The sequence below is a fragment of the Pelodiscus sinensis genome, chromosome 5 (genome assembly GCF_049634645.1).
Source record: "Pelodiscus sinensis isolate JC-2024 chromosome 5, ASM4963464v1, whole genome shotgun sequence".
In the NCBI taxonomy this organism is placed as follows: Eukaryota; Metazoa; Chordata; order Testudines; family Trionychidae; genus Pelodiscus; species Pelodiscus sinensis.
Genome location: NC_134715.1, coordinates 63,798,496 through 63,823,644, shown reverse-complemented (window position 1 = coordinate 63,823,644; position 25,149 = coordinate 63,798,496). Strand labels below are relative to the sequence as shown.

Here is a 25,149-nt window from a genome sequence, read left to right as displayed (position 1 = left end):
GTATTGTAGCATAGTTTTCTGCTACATTAAGTTTTATGACACAAGTTTGTATGGAAAGATTTTGGAGCAACTCTGCTCCACTCAGCCAATTTATGCTGTTCACTTCTTCTTGTGCAAGCACCCTGAAAAATGATCCATAGAAAAGTAAAGCCATGCAATATTAGAAAAGTACAATTATATCCAAAGGAGGAATAAAAATGATTCATTCTTTGAACTTTACTTATGAGTGTTTTGTTGGAAGGGAAAAGGGAGATACAGCAACATAAATCAGTGGTTAATACAGCCAAGGACGCCTACACATCTGTTTTGTTTTTATTTTTGTAAAAAAAAACAACAGATTTATTAGTGCCAGTGAATGTTCATGGTAGGGTAACAGAAACTAAGCTAATCTGGGTAGCAACTTACAAAGGATACCAAAATAATATTTCTTGTAAGTGAAACATAACATTTTATTTTAATTTTGTTCTTGCTGACTAGAAGTCCCACTTACCTGTCTACAAAACCTTTTAAGATAAGTTGCTACAGTCAAACAGGGTTCTGGTAGAGCTTGGCACAATTTAACTGTTCATCCATAAAATAACTCTCACATTCCTGGAGCACTCATTCACACACACATAATGCATATACATCATGACTAAAGCCATGTATGGCCTAAAGCACATAGACTAGTTCATTCTAACAGTAACATTTCTACATCAAAAGCAAGTCATTGTATTTACAGCCGACGATCTAAGCTCTGCAGATGGGAGTTTGCTTGAAGATCTTTTCATAGACATACATTAAAAGTTTCAAGTTGTCCAATTATTTATCAAATGAAAGATGTATCTACAGGAAGATCTGTTTGATCATGTGCAAGAATTCTAAGGCAATAGTAATAGTTGTTCCACAGGACTAATGCTGCCGTTGCAATGATCTCGTCATATGCGTAATAAGTCTTTACTCTTCAGGTGCAGCCAGGCATAGTGAGACATTCATGATCTGCAGGTTGTTGGCTCAAAGGTCTAGAACTTCTTCGTTTTGTGTTTAATGTTCATGGAATAGCACCATAGAAATTCTCTTTCAACCACAAATCCTGTTTGGTGTTTGCCATTACAGAAAATTCTTATTTCCAGAAAACAAATTATACTGTTCTTTCAATGGGTTGGGAAATGTTTCTTTCGGATACTACTTTCAGCTTTGTTTCTGATTAGCTACAATGGGACAATTAGCTCATTCATAAAATGTTCCAAAGTAATACAGTTTAGCAGCAGTTATGATTTTACTACTGAAAATGAAATCAGTAACTGGAGTTTCAGATGATTATATTCACGATGATTTCTGTTTCCCAGAGGACAAAATATTGATTTACAACAGGTTTGTTAAACATTAACTCCATCTCCTATCAGGCTCAGTTCAAAATGAGAGCACATCATCAGACATAGCTTACTTAAGCAATAGACTTGACATTTTCAGTTAATTACTATCCAAATTCTGAGTGTACTAATAATGGTGGTGAATACAATATTTCAGACTTTTTCAATATGCTGGTAAAATGAAATCAGTTACATGTCAGGAGATGTGATTTTTCCAGTTTCAAAATATTGGTAAAATAACAGGTGAAACAATCCCTACATAAGTACAGACCAATCTCAGAAGACTTTCCCATTTCATATCTCCTTGTACAGTCTTGCATGCATTGTATCCTTGATACAAAGCCAAAGCAATTTCAGTATAAGGACAGCTTTCTGAGTGTGTGACCAGAAAGAGCATTTTTTTTTCTCCTGGACCAGACAATTTTCAGAAGGAAGAATAGTCTGCAAGGTCACTTACACTGAATTTAACTGATTGATTCTGCAAGCATCTATGACAAACATCAAGCTGGAAACAAAAGCGTTTATAGTTTCCCTGGAAGCATGCAATGCCCTTTCATCAGCTTTGCAGAGAGACAGTCAAGCATGGAGCCCACATGTCATCACCACGTTCATTCCATTGAGATAGGTGAAAGTTTCATTGTGAACTAAAATGTTCCTGGTCATGTATGTTTTGCTTCCAACTGAACACATTATATAAAACATTTGTGCTAATAATGTCAGTAAAAAAATACAGTTTCCTTCCTCTCCATCATACCCATTCTCTCTTTCCTATTTTCTGGCAAAGAGGTTCTTGCGTTATTTTTTGGTGTGAATGTTATCTTGATATTTTATACTTTTGTATCGTATATGAAATCCTTTCTTGTTGATTGTATCATCAGTATGAAAATGGAGCAAAATGGCATCCCCAGCTGAATATATTTCTTCTGGTGGCTAGAAGAAATAAGTACATGAAGTTATTTTTCACTGTTGGGGGAAGGAGGTTTCAGTTAAAAACTTTTCTTATGGATTTTTTTTTCATTCCTCTTTAATTTGATACCATTGAGTCTAACTCCATCATTCCATAGTGGATATAACACCTTCAAGCAGGCTGTGCTAAGTCCTAGTCTAACATTGTAAAACAATGCAGCAAGAAATTTCAGAGACTTGTACAGCATTCTTCCAGAACAATATAGTGAAAAATGTAATAGGAACATACAAAATGCCATCCTGGAACAGACCATGGTCTATCTTGTTCAGTAGCCCACCTCTGACAATGGTCAGAGACAGATGCTTGAAGATGGAATACCTCCACAGTAGACAGATGTGAGACAATTTCCATTTCAAGAAAGCCCAAATAGGAGAACCCTGAAGTACAAGGTTTTAACCTTTTTCTAACCATTAACTATTAAAGCTGGTTATTCTTGTTACCTACCCATCCAGTCCCTCTTTGAATCTTAAATTCCAGGCATAAACGAATCATGTAGCAGTCAGTTACACAGCCTAACAATAACAAGTACAAAAGTTCTGTAAAAAAGTAGCTCAGGCAGCAGGATCCTATTTAAATGGATCCCGGTCATGGCACTACCTCTGCACTATGTTAAATAGCTGTAGCAACCCCAGGCAGCTGCCAGGCAACACAATTGTGACAGAGCCAGGAGCCTTTTGCTGTGTTTTTAATTCAACACCTCTAGCCCCAGACAACACTGGGGGAGGCTAGACCCCAGCCCCACCCCTTCCACCTTAGACTCTGCCTAGCCCAAGACCACATATCAAAATTCATTAATGGTCCCCCTGCAAAAATGATTGCCCACCACTGGTCTACTATGATGTCCAGATGCTCTTTCCTAAGTGGATACTGTAAAAAAATCAATTTAAGGGTATCAGTAGTTTGGTTTTGCTCCCCATAAATGTTATTACTCTGCATTTATCAGTACTGAATTTCATCTGCTATCATATTTTCCATTCAACTAACTTGATTAGGTCTTTCTAAATCTTCTCTAGATAGAATAATCTATATAATGAAACTAACATTGTAATGCTCCAGAACGCAGTGGGCTAAACTCCGTTTTCCATTCCACTGGTATATGTCCAGAGGAATCTCAGTGAAATCAGAAGGGTTCATCAGGAAAAATACTGCCATAATGGAGAACCCAACATAGTCTATTTTGGATGCCCTGATAAAACTCCATTCTAGAAAAGTAATGTCTAGAAAAGTCAGATAGCAATTAAACTGTGTGACATAGACATGACAAACTAGAATAGCTGCCCTCAAAAAAATTGATCATGGATGCATTTTAAGAGTAAAACATTGCATTTAGGATGTTTGTTTGGAGTTCAAACAAACTTTTAGATTACCACTCTTTTCACCTGCGCAATGACTCCTACTTACCACAACTAGCCTCTCATTCACTCATCACAGCTCCTATTTTTGATGATCTCATTATTTAGCACAGCAGCTCTAATGGGATCTGGATTATGCCAAATTCAGATTTGGCCCTACTTGGTGCTGCTTTCCCAGAGTGTGTACTATGCTCGTGATAACATACGATTTGTTTATTGGCGTGACATTAGCTGTCATGAGATTGACAATACGTATATAACTAAACGCAGACAATACGGACAGAGTGAGCAGAAGACTGGAACCTGGAAGAGGATTATAGTTTAGGAAGGATTCTGTTATCTATAGGAGAACTGCAGGGTAGGGAAGTAATCTTCAGGTGTGTCTGGAGTCATATTTTATGTCTTACTGGTGAAGATACTGATCATAGAATCATAGAACACTAGAACTGGAAGGGACCTCAAGAGGTCATCGAGTCCAGTCCCCTGTCCTCACGGCAGGACCCAGTACCATCTACACCATCCCTAATAGATGTCTATCTTAACCTGCTCTAACCTGATGTACTATTCAGTGTACAATGCTTGTGTCCCTATAGTATATTTGATGTTCTAAGGGTTAATTAGGGCTCTATCATTCCCATTCCTCCCTCTCCTCCCACCAAGCCTAATATACTTTAAAGGAGGTTGACATGGCTTTCTTCAGAGCAAGTCAGTCCAAAGTCAAATATCTGAATCTTCTTATTTCCTAGGTGTAGACTGTTCATAGCCAAGCAAGGGAGTAAATGGCCCCTTCCATCTCATGTAGGATTCTGTCAAATCTTGTGTCTCGGTTTAGTGAGATGGACAGAAAAAGAAGACCTGTACAGTGGATCCCTTCCTCCCCTGCCAGTAAATGAATGGAGACTTTATTCCCCTTTCCTTAATACACCAGGCCAGAAGAGGTAGGCCAATGCACACTGTTTGGGTGTCAATAAGTTGTCCGCCCCAGGAGTCACAATTAGGGTGTGAACGACTAGTCGACTATCTGATAAGCAAATGCCCCTGGCTCCATGTGGTGCTGCCACTTTGAAACACTGCGTGCTGCCCAGGCTACATGCGGCATTTCAAAGTTGCAGCCCCACATGAAGCCCAGGATCAGCTGGGGACTCCCCTGCTGACTCCAGGTTCTATGCAGCACTGCCACTTTGAAACACTGAATGGAGCCCGACACCCGGTCCCCAGCTGATTCCAGGCTCCATGTGGCACTGCCACTTTGAAATGCTCCAAGGAGCCTGACTCCGACTCCACCCAGCATTTCAAATCAGCAGCACCTCATGGAGCCCAGGGTCAGCAGGGGAGCCCCAGCTGACCCTGTGCTCCATGCAGCACTGCCGCTTTGAAATGCTGTGTGGAGCATGGGGCCTTCAGGGGACTGCTCTGCCTGCATCGGGGCCTGCGAAGACATGCTCCCTGTAGCAATTTCACCTTTGAAGTGTAGCAACAGCCCTAAGGCAGAGGTGCACTATCGACTAATCAAACAGTCGATGCAATTCACGAATACTGGGAGCCACATCTCCCAGCCCCCATGAGTGAACTCCCCGTGGCTCCCGAACTCACCCCAGGGACTGGAAGCTGGAGGTAACTCATCACCGGGACTGAAAGCTGTCGGGGAACTCATTGCAACTGCTGAGATCTGCAGTGAGTTCTCCATTGCTTCAGGCCCTCACAGAGAGCTCCTGCATTCCCTCCCTCTCCCTCTCAGCCAGGAGACACCCATGACTATGCAGATCTGTGAATAGTGATTATGCAAATTGCAATGATCTCCTGTATTTCTTTAGAGTCAGGTTAGAAATTAGAATGGAAGATTTCACACAAATCCCTTTACCTATAACACTTTGCAGGTCATTAAAAGAGAAAAATATTAAAAGTCTCTTATTTGAAATACCAATTCTACTTCAGTGTTTTCTTTTACCTTATTTTATACAATGAACATAAACTAGTACATCTCTTTTAAAGAAATAGTTAAGAAGACACTTGCCTGCATGTACTTCTCCCTCTGGGGAGAGAATAAACCATGTGACAGATGTTAGTCACATTTCTTAATGCAGTACTATAAAGTGCCCAGATACCAAAGTGACGAGTGTGGTATAAAATACTATATAGAAGAGAATAAACAATGTTACTTTCTGCTTTGTATGCATTAGCATGATGCAACACTCTGGCTACAAAGACTACAGAATACTTATTGGCTGAAAATATTTCAATTGATTTTTGTTTTAATTCATAAAAACATGTCTGTTGTTTCCAAATATTGGTAAAAGATTATCTTTATTTTTGACAAAACCTACAGTTTGGAGATAATTATCTGACAGTGACCTTGTATTTTTTTAAAGATTTTTTTGTGCATAAAGATATGGTTTAGTTATTGATTGCTTACCCCAGAGCCACAGAATCGACCAAGTCTTACACCTGTTGTATCATGCCCATCAAAAAGTTCAACATAGTCATAACCACAATCTGCCTCTTCTTCCACCTCAAATGTCTGAAATGTTAATTCTACTCGGTAGCCACGTTCTGATACTAACAACCACTCACAGTCCATCTGAACTGGATAGTTGTTATCACCAAACTGAGCATGAGAGTACAGATCTCTGGGTTTCATTTCAGCTTTCAGTCGACCACCGCACTCTGTATGAAGGAAACAAATAAGGAATAAGGAAACACTTTCTTTAGTACAGCTCATCATTCCTTTTTCTTTTAAGGCTAGCCTTCTCAGGTAAATAGTCCCTTACTCCTCAAATAAATCTAGAGAAGTTAATGTTATTCCTTTATAGAGTGAGGTACTACTCTGAATAAGGGTGGCAGAACCTAGCCCATAAGTTAATTTTTTTTAAAGTAATGTCAACCCAATTCTTCTTACTGTCTCTGAGAACTAACTTACAACTTCAATGGAACTTCTTGCCTAGTAAGGTACAGCAAAACTCCATTGGTCCGGCATCCAATGCTCTGGCACTCCTGATGGTCCGGCAGCATCGGGAACCTGGAAGTGCTCAGGGCAGCTGGACAATTGAAGCTGCTCTGCGCCCAGCTTCCCAGATTCAGCCGCTGCTGAAACTGACCAGCAGCTGAATCGGGGAAGCTGGGGGCAGAGCAGCTGGGGTGCTGCTGGGTTGGTCCTGTAGCGCTGCCCCTTGGGGCTGTGGGACCAACCTGGCAGCACCCCAGCTGCTCTGCCGCAGACATCCGCGATTCAGCCGCTGCTGAAACTGACCAGCAGCGGCTGAATCGGGGACGCCTGGGGCAGAGCCGGACTATCAGAAGGGGGGGTTATGAGGGATCTGGGGTGGCAGCCCCCCCCCCAATAGTCCAGCATATCTGATAATCCGGCACCCCCTGGGTCCTAAAGGTGCCGGATTATCAGACGTTTACTGTATTAAGAGTGAGAAAGTAAACCATCGTGCCCTTCTAAAGACCAAATGTGGAATTAATGTGCAGTGAGGAACCAAAATGAGAGGGTCCAATAAATTTAAACTCTAATAAAATGCTGCAGAATTCATTCCTTTCCTCTTTTAATAGCCTTAACACATGATTTTTCATGATGCAAATAATTTTGGACAACTAAAGAGGACAGTAAATTTGCAGAAAATGCCGCTGATCTGTGTTATAACCATCATAATATACTTTTCAGAAGCACATAAGGGCAGACAAATCAAGCTTTATACATCAACATTACATACTGTATGTACATATTTTCATAATATTTATCATTTATGTGAATTAGTCAATTTTCAAGTATAAGGGTTAAGACATGTTGTCTTACAAATTCACTCAGATGTATCTTGTTAAATATTCCCAGTTTAAAATATATATATTACAACACTTCATAGAAAACAGTTTTAAACAATGTTACATTTCACTTCAAGAAAAAAGAATGTTAAGATCCATCAATAATACAGCCAGGCACAGATTATAATAAGTTCTTAGAATAAGTTCTTAGAATGTATTGTAGACCATTTATTATTTCAGAAGGTGGAGAAAGCTACTAGGAAGAGGATGTTCTACATTTAATTTCAACTAATAGAGAGGAACCAATTGAGAATTGGGTGGATGGCAGAAGAAGGCAAGATTGGATGAAGGAGATCATGAAATGATAGAGTTCATGAGTCTAAGGAACGGTAGGAGGGAGAACAGCAAAATAAAGACAATGGCTTTCAAGAAGGCAGGCTTAAGCAAACCTGGGAAGTTGGTAGGTAAAGTCCCATGGGAAGCAAGGAAAAACAGTTTAAGAAAATTGGCAGTTTTTCAAAGAGACATTATTAAGGGCTTAAGAGCAAACTATTCTACTGCATAGAAAATATAATAAGCTAGTTAAAGTTAAATGGACTATTTAAAAGCAGCTCAGAACATATGAAAAACTGTATTTAAAAAATAACCTTTGCATTGTTAATAAGATTTCGAATGGAGGTTTGGCTGGGTTATTTTCATTTTAACACCTAAGGAGATTTCAATGAACACAGGTCACTTATTTCTGAGGGATCATATGTTTATTGTTCACAAGACCCTTGTGACACTCATTTCTACAGCAACTGTAAAAAAATCTGTTTCTGTAAGGATACTGTGTAGAGCATTATATTTTATGATCAGCTAAACAAATCCCAGGATGCAAACATATCCGAGCTCTGGAAAAGAGAACTGGTTGTGAACTTTGTGGCTCAGACCTAAGTCTAACTGTAACAAACAGTGATGTCGTATGCTGACATCTGAATACAGGTAGGAATTAATAATAGGAACACATGGGTGCTTAAAAGTGCATTTTTATAGTATTCATGATAATATGTCTATTAAGAATCAAGGGAAAGCAAAACAGAAAAATATATATAATGTAACTGGAATAATTCTATTAAACCTGATTTATAGTTCAACATAGGATTTTAAATTCTTCTTGATAAGCATGTGCCATTTTATGGCAAAAACAGAAATGCACCCTCTGCAAATCTGCAAGATACCTTCATGAGTTTTCATATCTGTGTGCAATTTTTCCACTGCACAGCAATGCGGTATCTAAGATATAGATGAGGCTCCTCACCCGGGTTTAGTTTATTATTTATCCTAATGTACTGGTTACTTTACTTTTCGGTGAATTCAGTTACATTTTTGTTTTTCACTGGAGTAAGGGGTTTTACATTTTTAAGACACAGAACACCTATAAAAGGAAATATTTGTAAGCAACTGTATGCATTGTTTTCCATATATATGCTATTGTTTCTATGAAGTTAAAGAAGAAGGTTCCATCCACATTACCAGTTGCAAAACATTTAAAACAGGAAGAATTTCTTACATTTATAAACATTAAATTGATTTAAGAAATAATGGAGATTTTTTTCACGTGATTTTAAGTACAACAACACTTTCAAAAGTAACTGAAGTGCTTAGGAACTTAAATCTAATTTTAAATGTAACCCACCTTCCAGTCAGCCTTTGAGATAGGGAGTCTGTCTAGGCCATTAGGGAAAAGAAAACATCTGGCTCCTTTAAGGATTGCACCCTTTCTTGTTTTTCCCCATGGGCATTCGACCTCCTTGGCAGCCCGAGGAGCATAGGAAGGGGGCTCATTGACTGCCAAAAGAGTTGAATACCACACCTGGGAATAACTCACCTCAGAACTATCCTTCAGTAACCAAAGGAGTGTTTGGTTAGTTATTGGGTAAAACTGCAGCCTAGTGTCAATCCTGGTTTCTTGTCTTTCTTCCTATCCTGCTAAGGACAATGGGAGTTACACTGTTCTGTCACTTAAGAGCTTTTAAATCCTTTACCTTAGAACTCGTCGATGTTATGTCAAAACTGAGGCAGAGAAACTGATTTTTAAAGCAGTTTAAAATATGTCAGTCTAATGCAGCTTACACAGTTTGTTCTATAGTGTAGGATTATCACAACCATTTTAAAACAATGCTTAATCTTCTGATGCATGAATGCTTTTAAAAACATGCTTCCAAATAGGTTATATATCTTTATTATGGGCATGAGTACATTAATTTTATATTAAGACCATATTAATTTTAGGTTAAATGCTGATTTTTTCAATTTGTGTACAAGACATGGATTTATAGTTCTAGGAAATTTGTATTTTAAATCCACTGGAATTGTTTAAGAAATTGAACATAGCCAGCTCCCAAAATACTTCTCACTTCTTTAGTCTGATATATGCAAACAAAAGTAAAAAATATGATTGAAAACCTGACACCAATTCACAGGAGCTGGGGATTTGCAAACTGAATGTGAGTCAGCAATGTAATGCAATTACCAAAAAAAACACTAGTATAATTCAGAGGAAAAGTGACTGGAATATTATACATAAGCATGGAAGGTCCATTCTATTTTGTACTGGTGAGGCCTCACACAGAGTACTGTGTCTAATACTGTGTGGAAAGATGTGGATAAATTGGAAAGATGATAGCAGCAAAAATGTTAAAAAAGTTTAGAAAACGTGATTTACAAGAAAAGCTTAGAATAACTGGGCATATTTAGTCCTGGAAGCAAAGACTGAGGAAGTAAGATAAGACAAACTGTCATGGATTTATCTGTTAGATCAGTAGTCCCCAACCTTTTTGGGTGGTGGGTGCTGCGTGGGGCTGCTGGGCCACCCGGGGGCGGGGCAACCAGGGGGAGGGGCTGCGCATAGGCCGCGCACCTGGGGGTGGGGCCAGAGCCGGCTCTAGGTGTTTTGCTACCCCAAGCAAAACATTTTTTTGGCCGCCCCTCCCCAGGACAGGCACGGAGGAGGAAAGCGCCCCTTTCTCTTTGACTCCCACCACACTCTCCGGCCAAACCCAGCCTACGTCCTGTCTCCCCTTCATACACATCTCTGTCCTCACACATCCCGACTTCCCACCCTCCTCCCCCATGCACGCACGGAACCCAATTTCCACCTTCTCTCCCCTCCCAGGCAAACCTGACCCTTCAGTGACTGGACCCAGTCTACCCCTCTTCTCTCCCCCACCTGATCCACCCTGTACCCTCTTCCCTCCCAGCCAAACCCGATCCCGACCAGACCCAGTTTGCTTTCCTTTCCCACCTCCCCCCAATGACCAAATTCCGTCTCCTTTCCCTCTCCCCACCAAATCCTTGTAGGTATGTCTACACTACAGCACTAATTCGAACTAACTTAGTTCAAATTAGTTAATTCGAACTAAGCTAATTCGAATTAGCGCATCTAGACTTAAAAACTAGTTTGAATTAGTGTTTTGCTAATTTGAACTAGCATGTCCACACTGAACTGAGGTTAAGGATGGCTGGAAGCAGTGCCGGCAGGGCATCAGATTAGGACTTAGAGTGTGGAGCTGCTGCATCAGGCTAGCCGAGGGCTGTGCTTAAAGGGAGCTGACCCCCACCCCGGACAGACAGTTCTCAGGGGTTCCCCGCTTGCAAAGCCGTCCTGTCTCGGAGTGCCCTGAGTGCCCACACTCGGCACATCACAGCACTCAGCCATCAGCTCGGCTGCACTTGCCGCAGGCTGCCATCCAGAGGGGGGGGGGAGTCAATCAACGGGCTTCAGAAATGTTTCCACCCCGAGGAGCCCACAGAGCCAGCCCAGTCCTCCCCATCGGGGGCTCGTACCCCATTCCTCCCTCACCTCCTTCCACTTACCCCTCCCTAGCCCCCCTTCCTGATGTACAAAATAAAGGACACGTGTGTTCAAGAATAGAAACTCTCTTTATTGAACAAAACTCGGGGAGACTGGGAAAAGAAGGTGGGAGAGGGGAAGAGAGAGGGTGGGGGGGCAACTAACATGATCAGGGGTTTGGAACAGGTTCCATATGAAGAGAGGCTAAAGAGACTGGGACTTTTCAGCTTAGAAAAGAGGAGACTCAGGGGGGATATGATAGAGGTCTATAAAAGCATGAGTGGTGTGGAGAGGGTGCATAAAGAAAAGTTCTTCATTAGTTCCCATAATAGAAGGACTAAAGGACACCAAAGGAAATGAATGGGTAGCAGGCTTCAAACTAACAACAGAAAGTTCTTCTTCACGAAGCAAATAGTCAACCTGTGGAACTCCTTGCTGCAGGAGGCTGTGAAGGCTAGAACTATAACAGAGTTTAAAGAGAAGTGAGATAACGTCATGGAGGTTGGGTCCATGGAGTGCTATTAGCCAGGGGGTAGGAATGGTGTCTCTGGCCTCTGTTTGTGGAAGCCTGGAGATGGATGGCACGAGACAAATGGCTTGGTCATTGTCTTCGGTCCTTCCCCTCCAGGGTACCTAGTGTTGGCCGCTGTCGACAGACAGGCTACTGGGCTAGATGGACCTTTGGTCTGACCCAGTACGGCCATTCTAAGATCAGGGCTAAGGGTCGGGGGTCTCAGTGGACCACCTTGATTTTCATGCCAACCTGCTCCTGGGTGGCCAGGCTGGCAGCTCTCCTGCCCTAGACGGCCACTTTCCTGTGCCTAGTGCGGAGGTTGTGGATGAGGTCCATGATGTCTGCACTAGACCGGGCGGGCGCCCACCTCTTGCAGACCTGGGCAGGCTCCCGGGAGCCGCCAGCCTGGTCCCAGGAAGAGGCGGAGGGCTGGGTGGCAGCAGGTGGCTGGCTCGAACCATGCCAGGTGCAGGGTCTGCTGGCTGGGTGCTGGCAGGCTTGCACCTGGCACGGGCACCGTAGCCAGCCCGTGCCCCTTTAAGGGCTCCGGGGCCGGGAGGGGGGCAGAAGAGTTTCCCTGGTGGTGCGCAGAGTGGCCACCAGGTAAAGCTGGGGAGGGCTAGCCTCCCACTAGTTCAAATTAAGTGGCTACACAGCCCTTAATTAGAACTACTTAATTCGAACTAGGTGTTAGTCCTCGTAGAATGAGTTTTACCTAGTTTGAATTAAGCGCTCTGCTAGTTTGAATTAAGTTCGAACTAGCGGTTTGCCTGTGTAGCACCTATCAAAGTTAATTCGAACTAACGTCTGTTAGTTCAAATTAACTTTGTAGTGTAGACATACCCTTTGAGAGGCTAAGCCTCTTTGCCTCCTGGGAATTAAGTTCGAACTAGCAGTTTGTATGTGTAGTGCCTATCAAAATTAATTTGAACTAACACCTGTTAGTTTGAATTAACTTTTTAGTGTAGACATACCCTATGTCCCCTCCCCACAGTACGCGCGGAAATGTTAGAGCACTCTGGGGGAGAGGTGAAAAGTGTCACGGGTCCCCCTACTTCCCTTTCTCTGCAGCTGTACACACCTTTCCCCGATGTGAAGCGGGATGCCGCAGGCACCCCTCCTCTCCAAGACGAGAGAGAGGAGCCACCAGGCCAGGGCTCGCCTGCAGCCGCTGCAAGGGATTCTGCGGCCAGCAGCTCCCGGGGCTGCTGCAGAAGTGCGGAGGGGCCGGCGAGGTAGTGCAGCTGGCTGGCAGCCCTGTACAAACACCTGGGAGCAGGAGCGAGGCAGAGCACTGGGTTGGGTGCTGCCTGCGCCAGGGTCCAAGCTCCTCGTGGAGCAGGCGGAGGGTCTCCCGAGCTCTCCTGGCGCTGATTAGACAAGAGGCCGGAGGGAAGGGGATAGATGGGGGGAGGGGCTGAAATCAACAACAAGCGGCGCGGCGTGGCAGCAGTGCGAGTGGGGCAGCACTAGGCGGGCGCCCATAAATGTGCGCTGTGTTGGGGACCACTGTGTTAGATATTAGGAATAACCTTCAAATGATACAGGTAGTTGAGCTCTGGACTAGGTTTCCAAAACAAGCTGTAGAATCTCATCACTGAAGGTTTTTAAGATCAAGTGTGACAAATACCTTTCAGGGATTCCCTGGGGCTGCGTGTAGACTGGCATGAATTTGCACTAAAGCAGCCGCTTTTTCGTAAAATCTTGCCGCCTGTCTACACTGGCCACTAGTATTTGCTGAAGAACACTGACTTTGTACTGTACAAAATCAGTGGTTCTTGTGCAAATACTTTGTTGCTCCCGCTCAGGGATAAGCCCTCTTGCGCAAGAGGGCCAGTGTAGACAGCCACCTGAATTCTTGAGCAAGAAAGCCCGATGGCTAAAATGGCCATCGGAGCTTTCTTGCGCAAGACAGCGTCTATACTGGGCACAGATGCTTTTGCGCAAAAGCAAATCTTTTGCGGGAAGGCACATGCCAGTATAGATGCTCTCTTGCGCAAATACTTTTAACGGAAAAACTTTTCCGGTAAAAGTATTTGCGCAAAATCTTGCCAATCTAGACGCAGCCTGGGTGTATTTAGTCCTGCTTCAGCACAGGGGTTTAGACTAGGTCCCTTCCAGACGTACATTTCTATGATTCTATTAGGGTCCCTCTACACTGCATCTGTAGCTTGAAATAAGCTATGTAATTTGAGCTACACAAATTGCGCAGCTTATTTAGAGTCAATTTCAAAATAGCTGATTTCGTAATCTGGTGCTGTCTACACTGTTTCTTACTCCTCGTGGAATGAGGTTTACAGGGATGTTGGAATAGTGAGCCCATTATATTTTTAAATAACGGGCTTGCTGTTAAAATGTGGGATAGTTATTTCGGGATACCTCCAGTATCCAAAAACAGCACTTCAGTGTAGACATAGACTAATGTCCAGAAAATCTGGAAGGGAATACAAAGTTGAGTGGCATGAGTTTTGGACTCAGTGTCAGACTTCTCCTTCTGGGATTACTTTCTCACTCCCAATCTTGTGCTAGGAAATGTAAAACTAGAAGATTGTGTCTAGTGCAAGAAGGGAGAAGCATGGCTCCTTTTGCTCTTTCTGCCTGTCCTTGCACAGTCTTTTCACTACCACCCCAATCCATAGTGTCTTTTCATTCAAATTGTAACCCCAAACACTTCATCACCGTACTATTAATTAACTTAATGACATTTTAGTGCAACATTTTTCTTCAAAAATTAACTTTTAATCAAATGAGAGCAAAAATGCATGTTTTAAAATTCTGCATTCTTAAAAAGAAATAGGCAGATTTTTTTTTCAACATCCGGAAGGAAAATACTGTAAATGATGTTTCAGCAAAGGTGTAACGTTTACACATCAAGTGGACTTGGAAGTGCAATACAAGTGATCTGATAGGATTTGGGAAGGATGAAGCACATGCTTTAGATAATATTAAACTGGTATGATAAAATAGAGGATATTCATCCTTATACTCGATATTAGGGATTGTTGTGTTTCAGCAAAGCCTCAGTATGCACCAAGTTCTATTTATATACATCTATTTTATTATGCAGTTCACAAAATAATCCCTGAGTAAGAATTCACTGCAGTATGTGAAGAATTACTTCTACTGTAGACACCAAGGAAATATTTTTTGTTATACGCTCTAACATAGGTGCTAGAATCTCCTTGCATAAAGTGGCTTCCATTATAGGCAGGGTTTATGGTTTGGTTCAATGGCTCTCAGCACTCTCAGCATACACATTATTTCAGCACCCCTACTCTCTCAATATTTTTGAATAGCTCCCCTTCCCTTTACAAATAATTTGTGTTGAAGGTTATATATTTTAGTCACCACTAGGGGACACTGTAAGCCAAGCAACTTCAGAAAATTAATATTTGTATCATGGAATATGTCCTAAGCAACCCATTAGTGGAATTTCAAAGCATATTTTGAATTATAGTAATTCCCATCAAGTAACAAAAGTAACTGCTAAGTCTGAAGGAGACTAAAGTTGTAAAACGTTGCTGATTTTAGCAGGGCTGTCACTTTTTGTTTTGCTTATTTTGATCTTTGTTTTTCATTCCTTTGTTAACTGTAGAGGAAATAGTGTTGCCTGTTTACACATAACCCCATGTTTTATTTAAAATCAGAGAAGACAAGAATCCGATAATTTTGGTAGAGAGCACACTATGTTAAAACATCTCCACTGAAAATGAAATTAATGGTGGTTGAATCTTCTCAGTCAGTTATGGCATCAATTATAAGCATGCAAATTTACTGAAAACCTGTTTCCCAAATGTTTTGAATTTCAAAAGTAATCAAGTCTTTCCTTAGGAAAGAATACACCATTGTCTTGCTTTTGGCTATTACTAGATCTTTTTCCAAAGCAACTGACAACTTTTTAACTACTATCCAAGCAATAACATTAAAAAAAATCTAAACCAAAACAAAACCAGTACTAAGATGGCAAAAAAGAGAGTTAATTCTAGATTCCACAATATTTCCATTAATCTCAGAGTTTAAATTTCATTTACCACCCTTAAAGATTTCTTCAAATTTATTTGGAGCCCTGATTTATATATGAAACAATTCTGCTCACAGAGCAATTAAATCCGTAATGTCTCCATCTGAAACAGACAGGGAAAATGATCAGTAAATGACATTCCGATTTCCTAACCTGTAGAGTGTGTGGCTTGGAATCCTTTTCTTTGCACTGATGCATCAGAAACAAATCGGAGGAACATTCTATTTCCAGTAGCAATAAGAGGATCTGGTATCTTATTGCCACATAAACGTCCCAGAATTGGTGACTTTTCTGTTTCTCCATCAAACACTTCCAAGTGGTCATAAGCACATTCCTGATGTTGTTCAATCTCAAACTCATTAAAGGTCTAAAAAGAAAGGAAAAAGGGATGTTAAGAAGGAATCTATACATATGATTTCTTATACATAAAAAAACCATACTTCATGTATGTTTCCAGCTCTCAGTCTGCATGCTATTGGAATGGCACATATAATTGTGTGGTGTTATAAGCTTGCACCTTTGAATGACATGCTCACTTTAAGGAAGCAGAGTAATAATAAAGCTTGGGAGGGCACTGCCTCACATGAAAGAGATTAAGACACTTGTGTCCAATGAATATCCATGCAGAACAGAGCAAATCTGTTGAATTCAATATAATTAGTTCCCAGGATTATTCCAAATTTCATAGAACATTCAAAAGCAGCATGAATGTAGAAAATTGGTTGTTTTTATAACTGGAGCCCCACAGCATCTAAGGGTATGTCTACACTACCACCGTAGTTCGAACTAGGGTTGTTAATGTAGTCAATCGAAGATGCAAATGAAGCCCGGGATTGAAATATCCCGGGCTTCATTTGCATCTTGCCGGGCGCCACCATTTTTAAATCCCCGGTAGTTCGGACTGGCTTTTGAATGAATTTGTAAATATATCTCAACATAGTTCAGTTGTACTTATTGCCCATTCTTTGAGTGGAAAATTGCTGCAGTTATTTTAAAGGTCTCAGATGTTACTTAATTTCAGGTCTGTTGTATATTTCTCCACGCAGCTATATTTATTTTAGAGATTATCTGAACTAGACTCACAACTCTCCCCAGTGCCCTGAGGAGTGGAGTCCTGTTGTCCAAGATTTTTAAAAAGTGACTAGCCATTTTCAGTCCCTCAATTTCAGGGTACCCAGCTGAAGATAGTTTGAAGGTGTGTGATTCCCTGAGTCAGGCCACAGACTCTGAAAATAAGGCCATTTAAAGTGTCTGATAATGGGGGAATCTGAAAATTGAGGCACCCAAAATCACAAATCACTTTTCTTTATCCACAGAACAATTTAAGAGCAGTGGGAGTTTCTGAACTATTTCTCTGATAGGTCACAACCCTGCTCTGCAGGGACCACTTCCTAGAGCAATCCCCCGATCCTTTCTTGTCTTCTCCACTGAGACTGCTGCCAACTAATGACAAATGTGCTATTTCTGTGACACATGGATGCCTCTACACTCAGATCTGGACTGAGGTCACCCAGTTTACATCATATGGAACATCAAAGACATGAGCTAAATCTTCCGGTCACTAATGACCTGGGCTAGGTTTGAACCAGAGACCTAATGATAAGAGGTTATAGTTATGTATAAGTACAGAGAGGGTAAAAAAATGTTATTCTTCTCTGAACGTTTGCACATTTAACCTGAAAATGAAAGCTCATTTAGTGGATGCATTAATTATATATTATTATTAATTATTATTATTATTATTATTAGCAGTTTTATAGCTCTCAAGCTATGTTTTGTTAATATAATAAAATGTCACAAAAGCACTCTAGGAATTAATGCTCCCAGCCATACTCAGTATATTTCCAGCAAAATAAGATAAAAGATTAAGCAATATTCAAAAGGAATAGAAGCTAACATAATAATTGAACATTCTGTCTGGTACAGCAAAGCAAGTCTAATCTACCGAATCCCTGGTGGAAGCGAGCCAATGTAAAATGTGATGGCACTGTATATCACCAGCTGTCTTAAAGGAATTGCATATAGTTAAAGCACTGATGTTTTGGCAAATGGGAAAGAATACTCAGAGTAAGTCCTGTAATTCACAAAGGAATGGAAAGTGAAACGACAGTTCTACAGTGGACACAGATTCAGTTTACAGGAAAAGTTGGAATTTACATGAGTGGAAGGAAATCAGAGCTGCAATAAAAATAGGTGTGCAGCATTAGGATTTCTATATGTGCTTGAAGAACAGTCTGTAATTCTGAGTTTGATTTTTAGATTTTGTTTTTAAAAGGAAAATCACTGTGTATTTTATTCAGTTCTGCAATTTGAAAGACCAGAAGTTCAGAAGCACTTCTTACAATCAATCATCTGAAATCTATTATTGTAAATGTTTCAAATACAATTAGTATTTATGAGCTTCATCTTCCTTAAAGCTGTTATTTTGGCATACAATGTAAAATCAATTACCCATGCAAAGAAAATTCAGAGAGTTTCAAACCTGTTTTAATATTTATTAAATGATAATAAATAGAACTACAGGATTTAAAAAAAAGCAAATATTATACATTAAAACCCTATTTCAAACATTAAACTAGTTTTAAACAAAAATTAAACAAATTATAAATTGGCTTCAAGTTTTATCCATAACTTTCCCACATTTCCAGGAAAACAAAGAATTTGCTTTTCAGCAATATAGCAGTCTTTATTATTAAGCTCAGTAACAAAATTTTGAAATGTTTCACTTAGACTAATTTCCCAGGATCAAATAAGAGTTTAAATCTCTCCCCCCTTCCCCCCTCCCCCCCCCCCCCCCGCCCCCCGCAGTATGTAGAAGTTTCAAAATATTTTTTTCCATCTGGACATGTAGTTTAAATATTCCACAGTGCACATCAATTTTTTCCTAGAGCCCTTGATTACACAGAATGCTTCAGTTTACTGTTACAAGAAGACTTTGCAATGATTTATCAAAACTGAGGGTACTCACAGGAAAAAAAAATAGGTACACTAAAAATAGTGCACAGCTTCAGGACTCACTTGGGTAATTTTGGGTACAAAAGTTTATATATCCTGTTTCATTAAGGTACAGTAAAAGCAGGAATGATCTTGAACTTAGTTTGGAAGCATAATAGGGATTATTCATAAAGTGAAAGTGTTGCATTAGTCTTATTGCTAAAAGGGTCAAAAACAAAATAAGTGATAAGCAGCAAACAAGACTGTGCATAAAATAATATAAATTGTTGTCTTTCCTTACAAACATTTAGCACACTTGGGAATTTCTAGTTGAGAATTGCTTTGCTAATGAGTATTACACCTGTTCACCTGTTCACTTTAACTTGATGTTGGGATTTTCGTAAGAGCTTACAGGAATTAGGTGCTCAGCTTTATTGACTTACAGTGATTGCTAAACACTTTATTAGGCATTTTGAAAATCTTCCAAATAAAAAATCCTGCTTAATTAACAGAGTTTCTCTATACAGATCAGAAACGATGTTAATCCTGCAGTTCTGTGATTTTTTTTCAATGCTGGAAAACAACATTTTTGAAAACACCTAAATGACTTAGAGATCCAAATCCCATTTTCAAAAGTAATTTAGACATTTAGGACCAGATTTTCAACTGTAGGTAAGTGCCCAGTGGAATTCTCAAAAGGTCCTAAGCAAGTTTGGCACATACATCTCATCATCGCTCAACTCTCACTTCACACTGACTTTCACTTTTGAAACTGGGCTTTTGGGATACTTTTGAAAAAGTTTCAAATGAAAGAGGAACAGTTGATAAAGATTTAAGTATGCTTTCTTCTGGAAGAGAGAAAACTAAAATTCAGCAAGGAAATCTAAATGCATGAGCTGTCCTGCTTAGTTTACGAGCACTCAAAGTGCTTTTATAAAAATCTGTCCATGCCTCTGGCTAGATAAGATATATACAAAATAAAAGTTGCTCATATGGGAGAAGTTCACTTGTTGGGAATGAGCCAGTACTGGCCCACCCTTCCTCCCCACTCAACTTGAACACTCCACTGAGCCCGGTGAATGGACAGAGCATTCATCTCCTCTTTGCATGTAAGGTTTAAGCATTCAGACCCAGAGACAGAGGCATTGCTATGCTGTTAGGCGTATACCCAAAAGCCGAAATTTAGGCTTTAATGTACAGTAATTATGTTAGTGTTGCCTTAATATGTTAAGCAAGGTCTACCTTCACATCACATTGTCTCCGGAAAAGCTGTTTCTAATAGTTTTGGAACATTTTCTCCCAATTTTAAGTTTAAATGTTTTAAACTGTTCTTTAAATGACAAAACTGTTTTAAGAAAAAATTACTGCATTGAATTTTAGGTGAGATCTGCTCCCCTGCCTGGGCTTTTACAAGCCAGAAGAAAGAGCCAGAGCAGCATAAAGAGGACCTAAGAGTTTTGTAACTAACTGGGGGACAATTATCCTGGGACAAATACTGCAGAAGATGGGGTCAAGCTGCATCCTGTGTACTGTTTTACAAGCCTTCATGCAGGGAACATGCCACGGGTTGGAGGACATGTTGGGGGTGGAGTTACAGCATGGAGAGTTAAGGAGCTGTTGGGCAGTACTATGTCCAGAGAAAAAGGAATTTTCCATACATTAAACAGACCCCTGGGCTGTTTCACCAGGGCCCTTCGGCAGTGCCCAGAACAGCTAAAGGTGAGGAGGGCACAAAGATGGCTTAAGCCTATATTTGATTGCAGCATAGACATACACACACATACACACACACACATATCAGCTCAACTTTCAACCTGTGCCAGCCCAGATACAAATAACTGTATAGGACACAAGGTCATGGACTTCAGCACAGACTAGTGGCACAAGTATGTGTCCAATGGATATGTACCATGTGCTTGTACAGCCTGCACTGAAACATGTATTGCCATGTCTTCACTATTATTTTTAGCAATGCTAGAATTGAGTAATGGTAGTGTGAATATGTCCATCTTAGCTTTAATCAGACCTCAGATTGCAGTGTAGACATACCCCTAAAGGCATTCTGTCTCTCAAGTTCACTGTTGTACCACAATCACGTGGCAACATCTGAAAAAAAGCTGAGAATAAAAGTGCCGAAATCTTAGAGAATCTGCAATGTCCATGTGAATACTGTATATGAGAGTTTCCCAAACCCCTGAACAGACAGAAACAATCCTCTAAACCAATATTTGAGATAAAAAATCAGACCTTTTGAATTTTCATCCTGGTATTAGGAACAGTCAGTTTAACATTCCTAGAAAAATTCTTCATTGAAAGTTAAACTTTATATTAATCTTTGTTTTAAAATGTTGATCTCTTTATTATAGATGTTAGTAAATATTCATTCTTTTTAAAATAATGGTTTTTTAATGTAAAAGTTAGTGGATTTTTACTAACTATTGTAATATAAAGGGCACGCATTGTGGCTGGCAACTGCTCAGTGAACATAGATCAATCTTATACCAGCCTGTGAAAGTAGCTAGTTTGCTCAGGAGGAAATTTGCTAAAGGATAAAAATTAAATAACTTACTAATTTGACTCTGTGACCAGGAGTAGCACTGATTTCCCATGTACATTCCTTCCTGCTTGGGTACTTGTCTGGCCAGTTAGGACTTGTGATGACTCCAGTCGGACTGTGGATCTTCTGTTCACACTCAGCTGTGCCAATAATGATAGTATCAGTTAGTTTGGAAATCTGGCTTTTTATCAACTGACTCACTGAAAGGAAAGGATTTTCAGGAAACTAGCTGATCACCCCTTTAGTATCCAGTATCATGTCCATCACCTTTGGCAAATACATCATGGAGATTAATCTAGCATTGCCTGTTTACTGATTGACCATTACGTTTACAATGTTGTTTACTCATAACCTTCTATAAACAAACTATATATATATACACATCTAAATGATGTCAATATTTTCCAGTTCCCTCTACCAAGCCTTCCTTACAAACAAATTTTAAAAATCCCTACATAATTAAATTTCTGTCTAAAAATTTCATTTTGTTTATAGATTTCATTTTGCTTTTCTGCCCTCCCACCAAAGCGGGCATTAAAGGTATCTTGATTTTGATTGCTAAACCATGATTAATGATGGGGAGTGAGAAAGAGAGCATGAGAGATATTCTTATTGGCTAAAGACTGTAAATGAAATGTGAATATCTATAGAGAAATGCCTGACAATACAAAGTTGTCTTTGTCATAGTGCCATAGTGAATTAGCAAAAGTGCCTCTCTATAGATAAATACTAACATTTATATCTAAATAAAGAAAAATAAAATGATAAAACTATTCCACCTCCTTAAGTACTTTCCCTTCTAGAATCTCAAAAGATTTTTTAAACATCAGAAAATTAAGCCTTTGAAGGAAGATAAGGGCTTGTTTAAATAGCAACACTGTCCAGGCTAGGGGGATGTGATTTGGAGAGTGCTCTAATTGCCCCCATGGAGACTCTGATGGTTTGCATTAAAAATCTCCTACTTAGTATCAATGCAGTCCTGTGTTGGTACCTTTTAAATCACACTTTGTAGTTTGGACTGTGGCACTGTGTAGACCAAACCCTCTAAGTATTAGTATTCAAACTTTACTGATTGAGCAACAGAATCACAGCTGGTTTGTCTTCACTAGGAAATTAGTTGGGTTAGAAAACTATCTTGGTGAATCATAGTAACTGACATTATGTTAACTACCTGGTTTAAGAGGGACTTTCATGTTTAAACTTGTCTCAGCTAGCTATGACGCAGTCAGCTGAGACAAGGTTAAATCTAACTGTCTTTTTACACTATTTAACCAAATGTCAGTTACCATGACTCCTCAAGGTCATGTTCCAACACAACCTAGTTTGCTAGTGAAAAGTTCAAGTTATGCACCCAGTACCACACAGAGAGATCCCATATCTCCTGATGACTAATACTGTACTTTAACTACTATTCTTTATTCCTCCCTTTTATAGATGATAATTTTTTAGAAAGATGAAGATAACTTTTCATCTCTACTATCTGCTCTCTTCAAATGTCCTAATACTTACCTTCCTTGCAGTCATGTTTATTTTCATGTAGCACAAATCCATTGCGACACTGACAGACATAGCTTCCTACAGTGTTGATGCATTCATGCTGGCAGCCACCATTGTCCTTAGAACACTCGTCCTTGTCTAAGAAATACACAACATGCTTCTGTGAACATAATATCTATAGTCTGTAGAATGTAGGCAGTTTATATACCAAGGTTAAGTCCAGAAAAGGGTAAACTAAGGCACAGACCATATTCTTCTCAGTATGGTAATTTAATTGTACTTTAGTTCTACCCATTCATCATTCAGCCTGCAACCTTGCACTATGGCACCATTATTTTGCCAATTATCATGAAAAATGAAGTCTGGTTTCTCAGGAGAGAAAAAAGTTATTTCAAGAAAATAAAAACGTAGAATAAATTATTAATATTACTTTTTCATCTGGTTTACTTGATAATTAATTTAATAAATATCTGGTCAGTGGTTACGGTTCCATGGTCAACAAGGATTTTTGCTATCTGAACTAACACATAAGGTATTCTCACCTCAGACCAGTTCTACATTGTATGCAGATTAAATGGTCAGGCCAAACAAGGTTTCAAGCTTTGCACATATTGATATTACTCAACATAAACATTATTGATTAGTTGTATTGATCCAGCAGAATGAAAAATGTGCTTTCATTTTAATGAATCTGGACATTACAAAATATCTTGAAAGGGAAAATACACTGTTAAAAAGCAAAGCAAAGAAATTGATGTTAATTGTTTCAGGAAGATCTGCTACATAGCATGCAGCCCTATTTATTCACAAGTAATCCTTTCTAAAAGAGATTTTAGTGTGTTAGAAGTCAACCAGACGGTAGTGAAGAAAAAATGAACTATATACTGTACTAATTAAACAGCCATCAAATTCACTACAGGGAGAAAAGCCAAACTAGATTAACAGGCAGTCATTTCAGCAGAAGGCATCAGCTGCCATCATTCTGTGTCATTTGGCTGTTGTCATTTTAGGTGGGACTGGTCTATTAAATCAAAACCAACAGACTGTTCCTGACGTTTCTACATAATTTCATACCACAACGACCTCTGTCACTTCAATATGCAAAAAAAAAAAAAAAAAAGCCATGCCCCAAAAATAAAAAAACAAAACAAAAACCAAGGAAAACAAGTTATGGTCCTAACAGAAGTCAGCCTGATTCAGAACTAGAATGCAGAACATGCTTCTCCTTTGCCCTCATAATTCCTAAAACATGTGAAAGGGAGTGTTATTTCTTAGCAAAATTAATATGCAATATTTCAAACCACTTGATTACTTGAACTTGACCTGTCAAAATGTATGTAAAGCTTGACTTGTTGGCTTGCAGGCTTTTCAGTAAATTCGATTTGTATTTACAATACATTGCTGTACAGCAACATGATGACAATATATACTCATAGGAAAATCCTGCAAGTCAAAACCAAGTTTCCACTGCATTTTCATTTGTACTAGAAATCTCAAATCTGTTTGCATTAAGAGTTCTTGGGAGCTTCCTGCAGATGTGAACAGATATGGATGTGGAGGAACAGTTCACAAGTAAATACAGTTCACAGAAGCATATGTCCAAGGTTTATATTTGTGATAATAAAAATGCAGATGGTCACTTCTTTCAGGCTTTATGATAGGAACACAAAGGCAACTTCATCCATTATTTAATTTTTCAAGCAAAACTTTAATCTTTCATCTTTTCCAAAATGAGTACTAGCACATAATCCCCATTGCAAGCTTAGAACTATGACAAGCAAATGAGAAATTAGAATGCAACAGACAGTAACAAAAAGTCTTTAGCATTTCCTCTTCTATATATTACTGTCTATTTTTAAATCTAGCAGGAACACTCAAATTCTTTCATTCAAGGGAACAAACAGGGATATTCCAGTAAAGTTTTGTAACAAACAAAATAAAGGCCCTTTCTAGTTCCTAATCTGCCAAATTGTTGGAAACAGAAAAATCTGCTCTGGCATTAAATAAATATGTATTATTCTGAAAAAAATAATCTCAAAAGGGACATGGGCATAAAGAAATGGACCTATGTTGGCTCCCTTTAAAGATCAGCTCTGTGCAAAACTGTAATCAAAAGGTAGAAGACAGACGGTCTGAAGTCTACTGACACTAGAATGGAAAGAATAATTTGCATACTTAATGGGAGATGCAATTGTTAAACAAACCTTACACATGTTGAATAAATCAGCATGGATTTTTCCATCATATCTTTAGCTCGGTTTCAAAATTAGTCTGTATTAGGCATAGAAACAAATGTTTTGCTGAGTAAAAACAAAATCATTTGTTGTGTGACAGATGGAAATCAGTCTCCCAGTTTTG

The 25,149-nt window shown here is 39.6% G+C and overlaps 1 protein-coding gene across 6 annotated transcripts in view; it reads right to left on the bottom strand.

Moving 5' to 3' along the window:
* Window positions 1–288: 288 nt before the first annotated feature.
* Window positions 289–25,149, bottom strand: part of TLL1 (tolloid like 1) — a 397,022-nt gene continuing 372,161 nt past the window's right edge. For 5 of the 6 annotated variants that reach the window (XM_075930164.1, XM_075930162.1, XM_075930163.1 and 2 more), the window contains 5 exons: window positions 22,804–22,929; window positions 21,307–21,434; window positions 15,957–16,170; window positions 6,085–6,335; window positions 289–2,282 (listed from right to left, as the gene is read on the bottom strand). In XM_075930164.1, the coding sequence (XP_075786279.1) occupies window positions 2,148–2,282; window positions 6,085–6,335; window positions 15,957–16,170; window positions 21,307–21,434; window positions 22,804–22,929 (854 nt within the window). In that variant the 3' untranslated portion in view covers window positions 289–2,147. Of the gene's footprint in view, window positions 2,283–5,667; window positions 5,803–6,084; window positions 6,336–15,956; window positions 16,171–21,306; window positions 21,435–22,803; window positions 22,930–25,149 lie in introns of those variants that run through there. The other variant, XM_075930165.1, reaches the window with a different exon arrangement.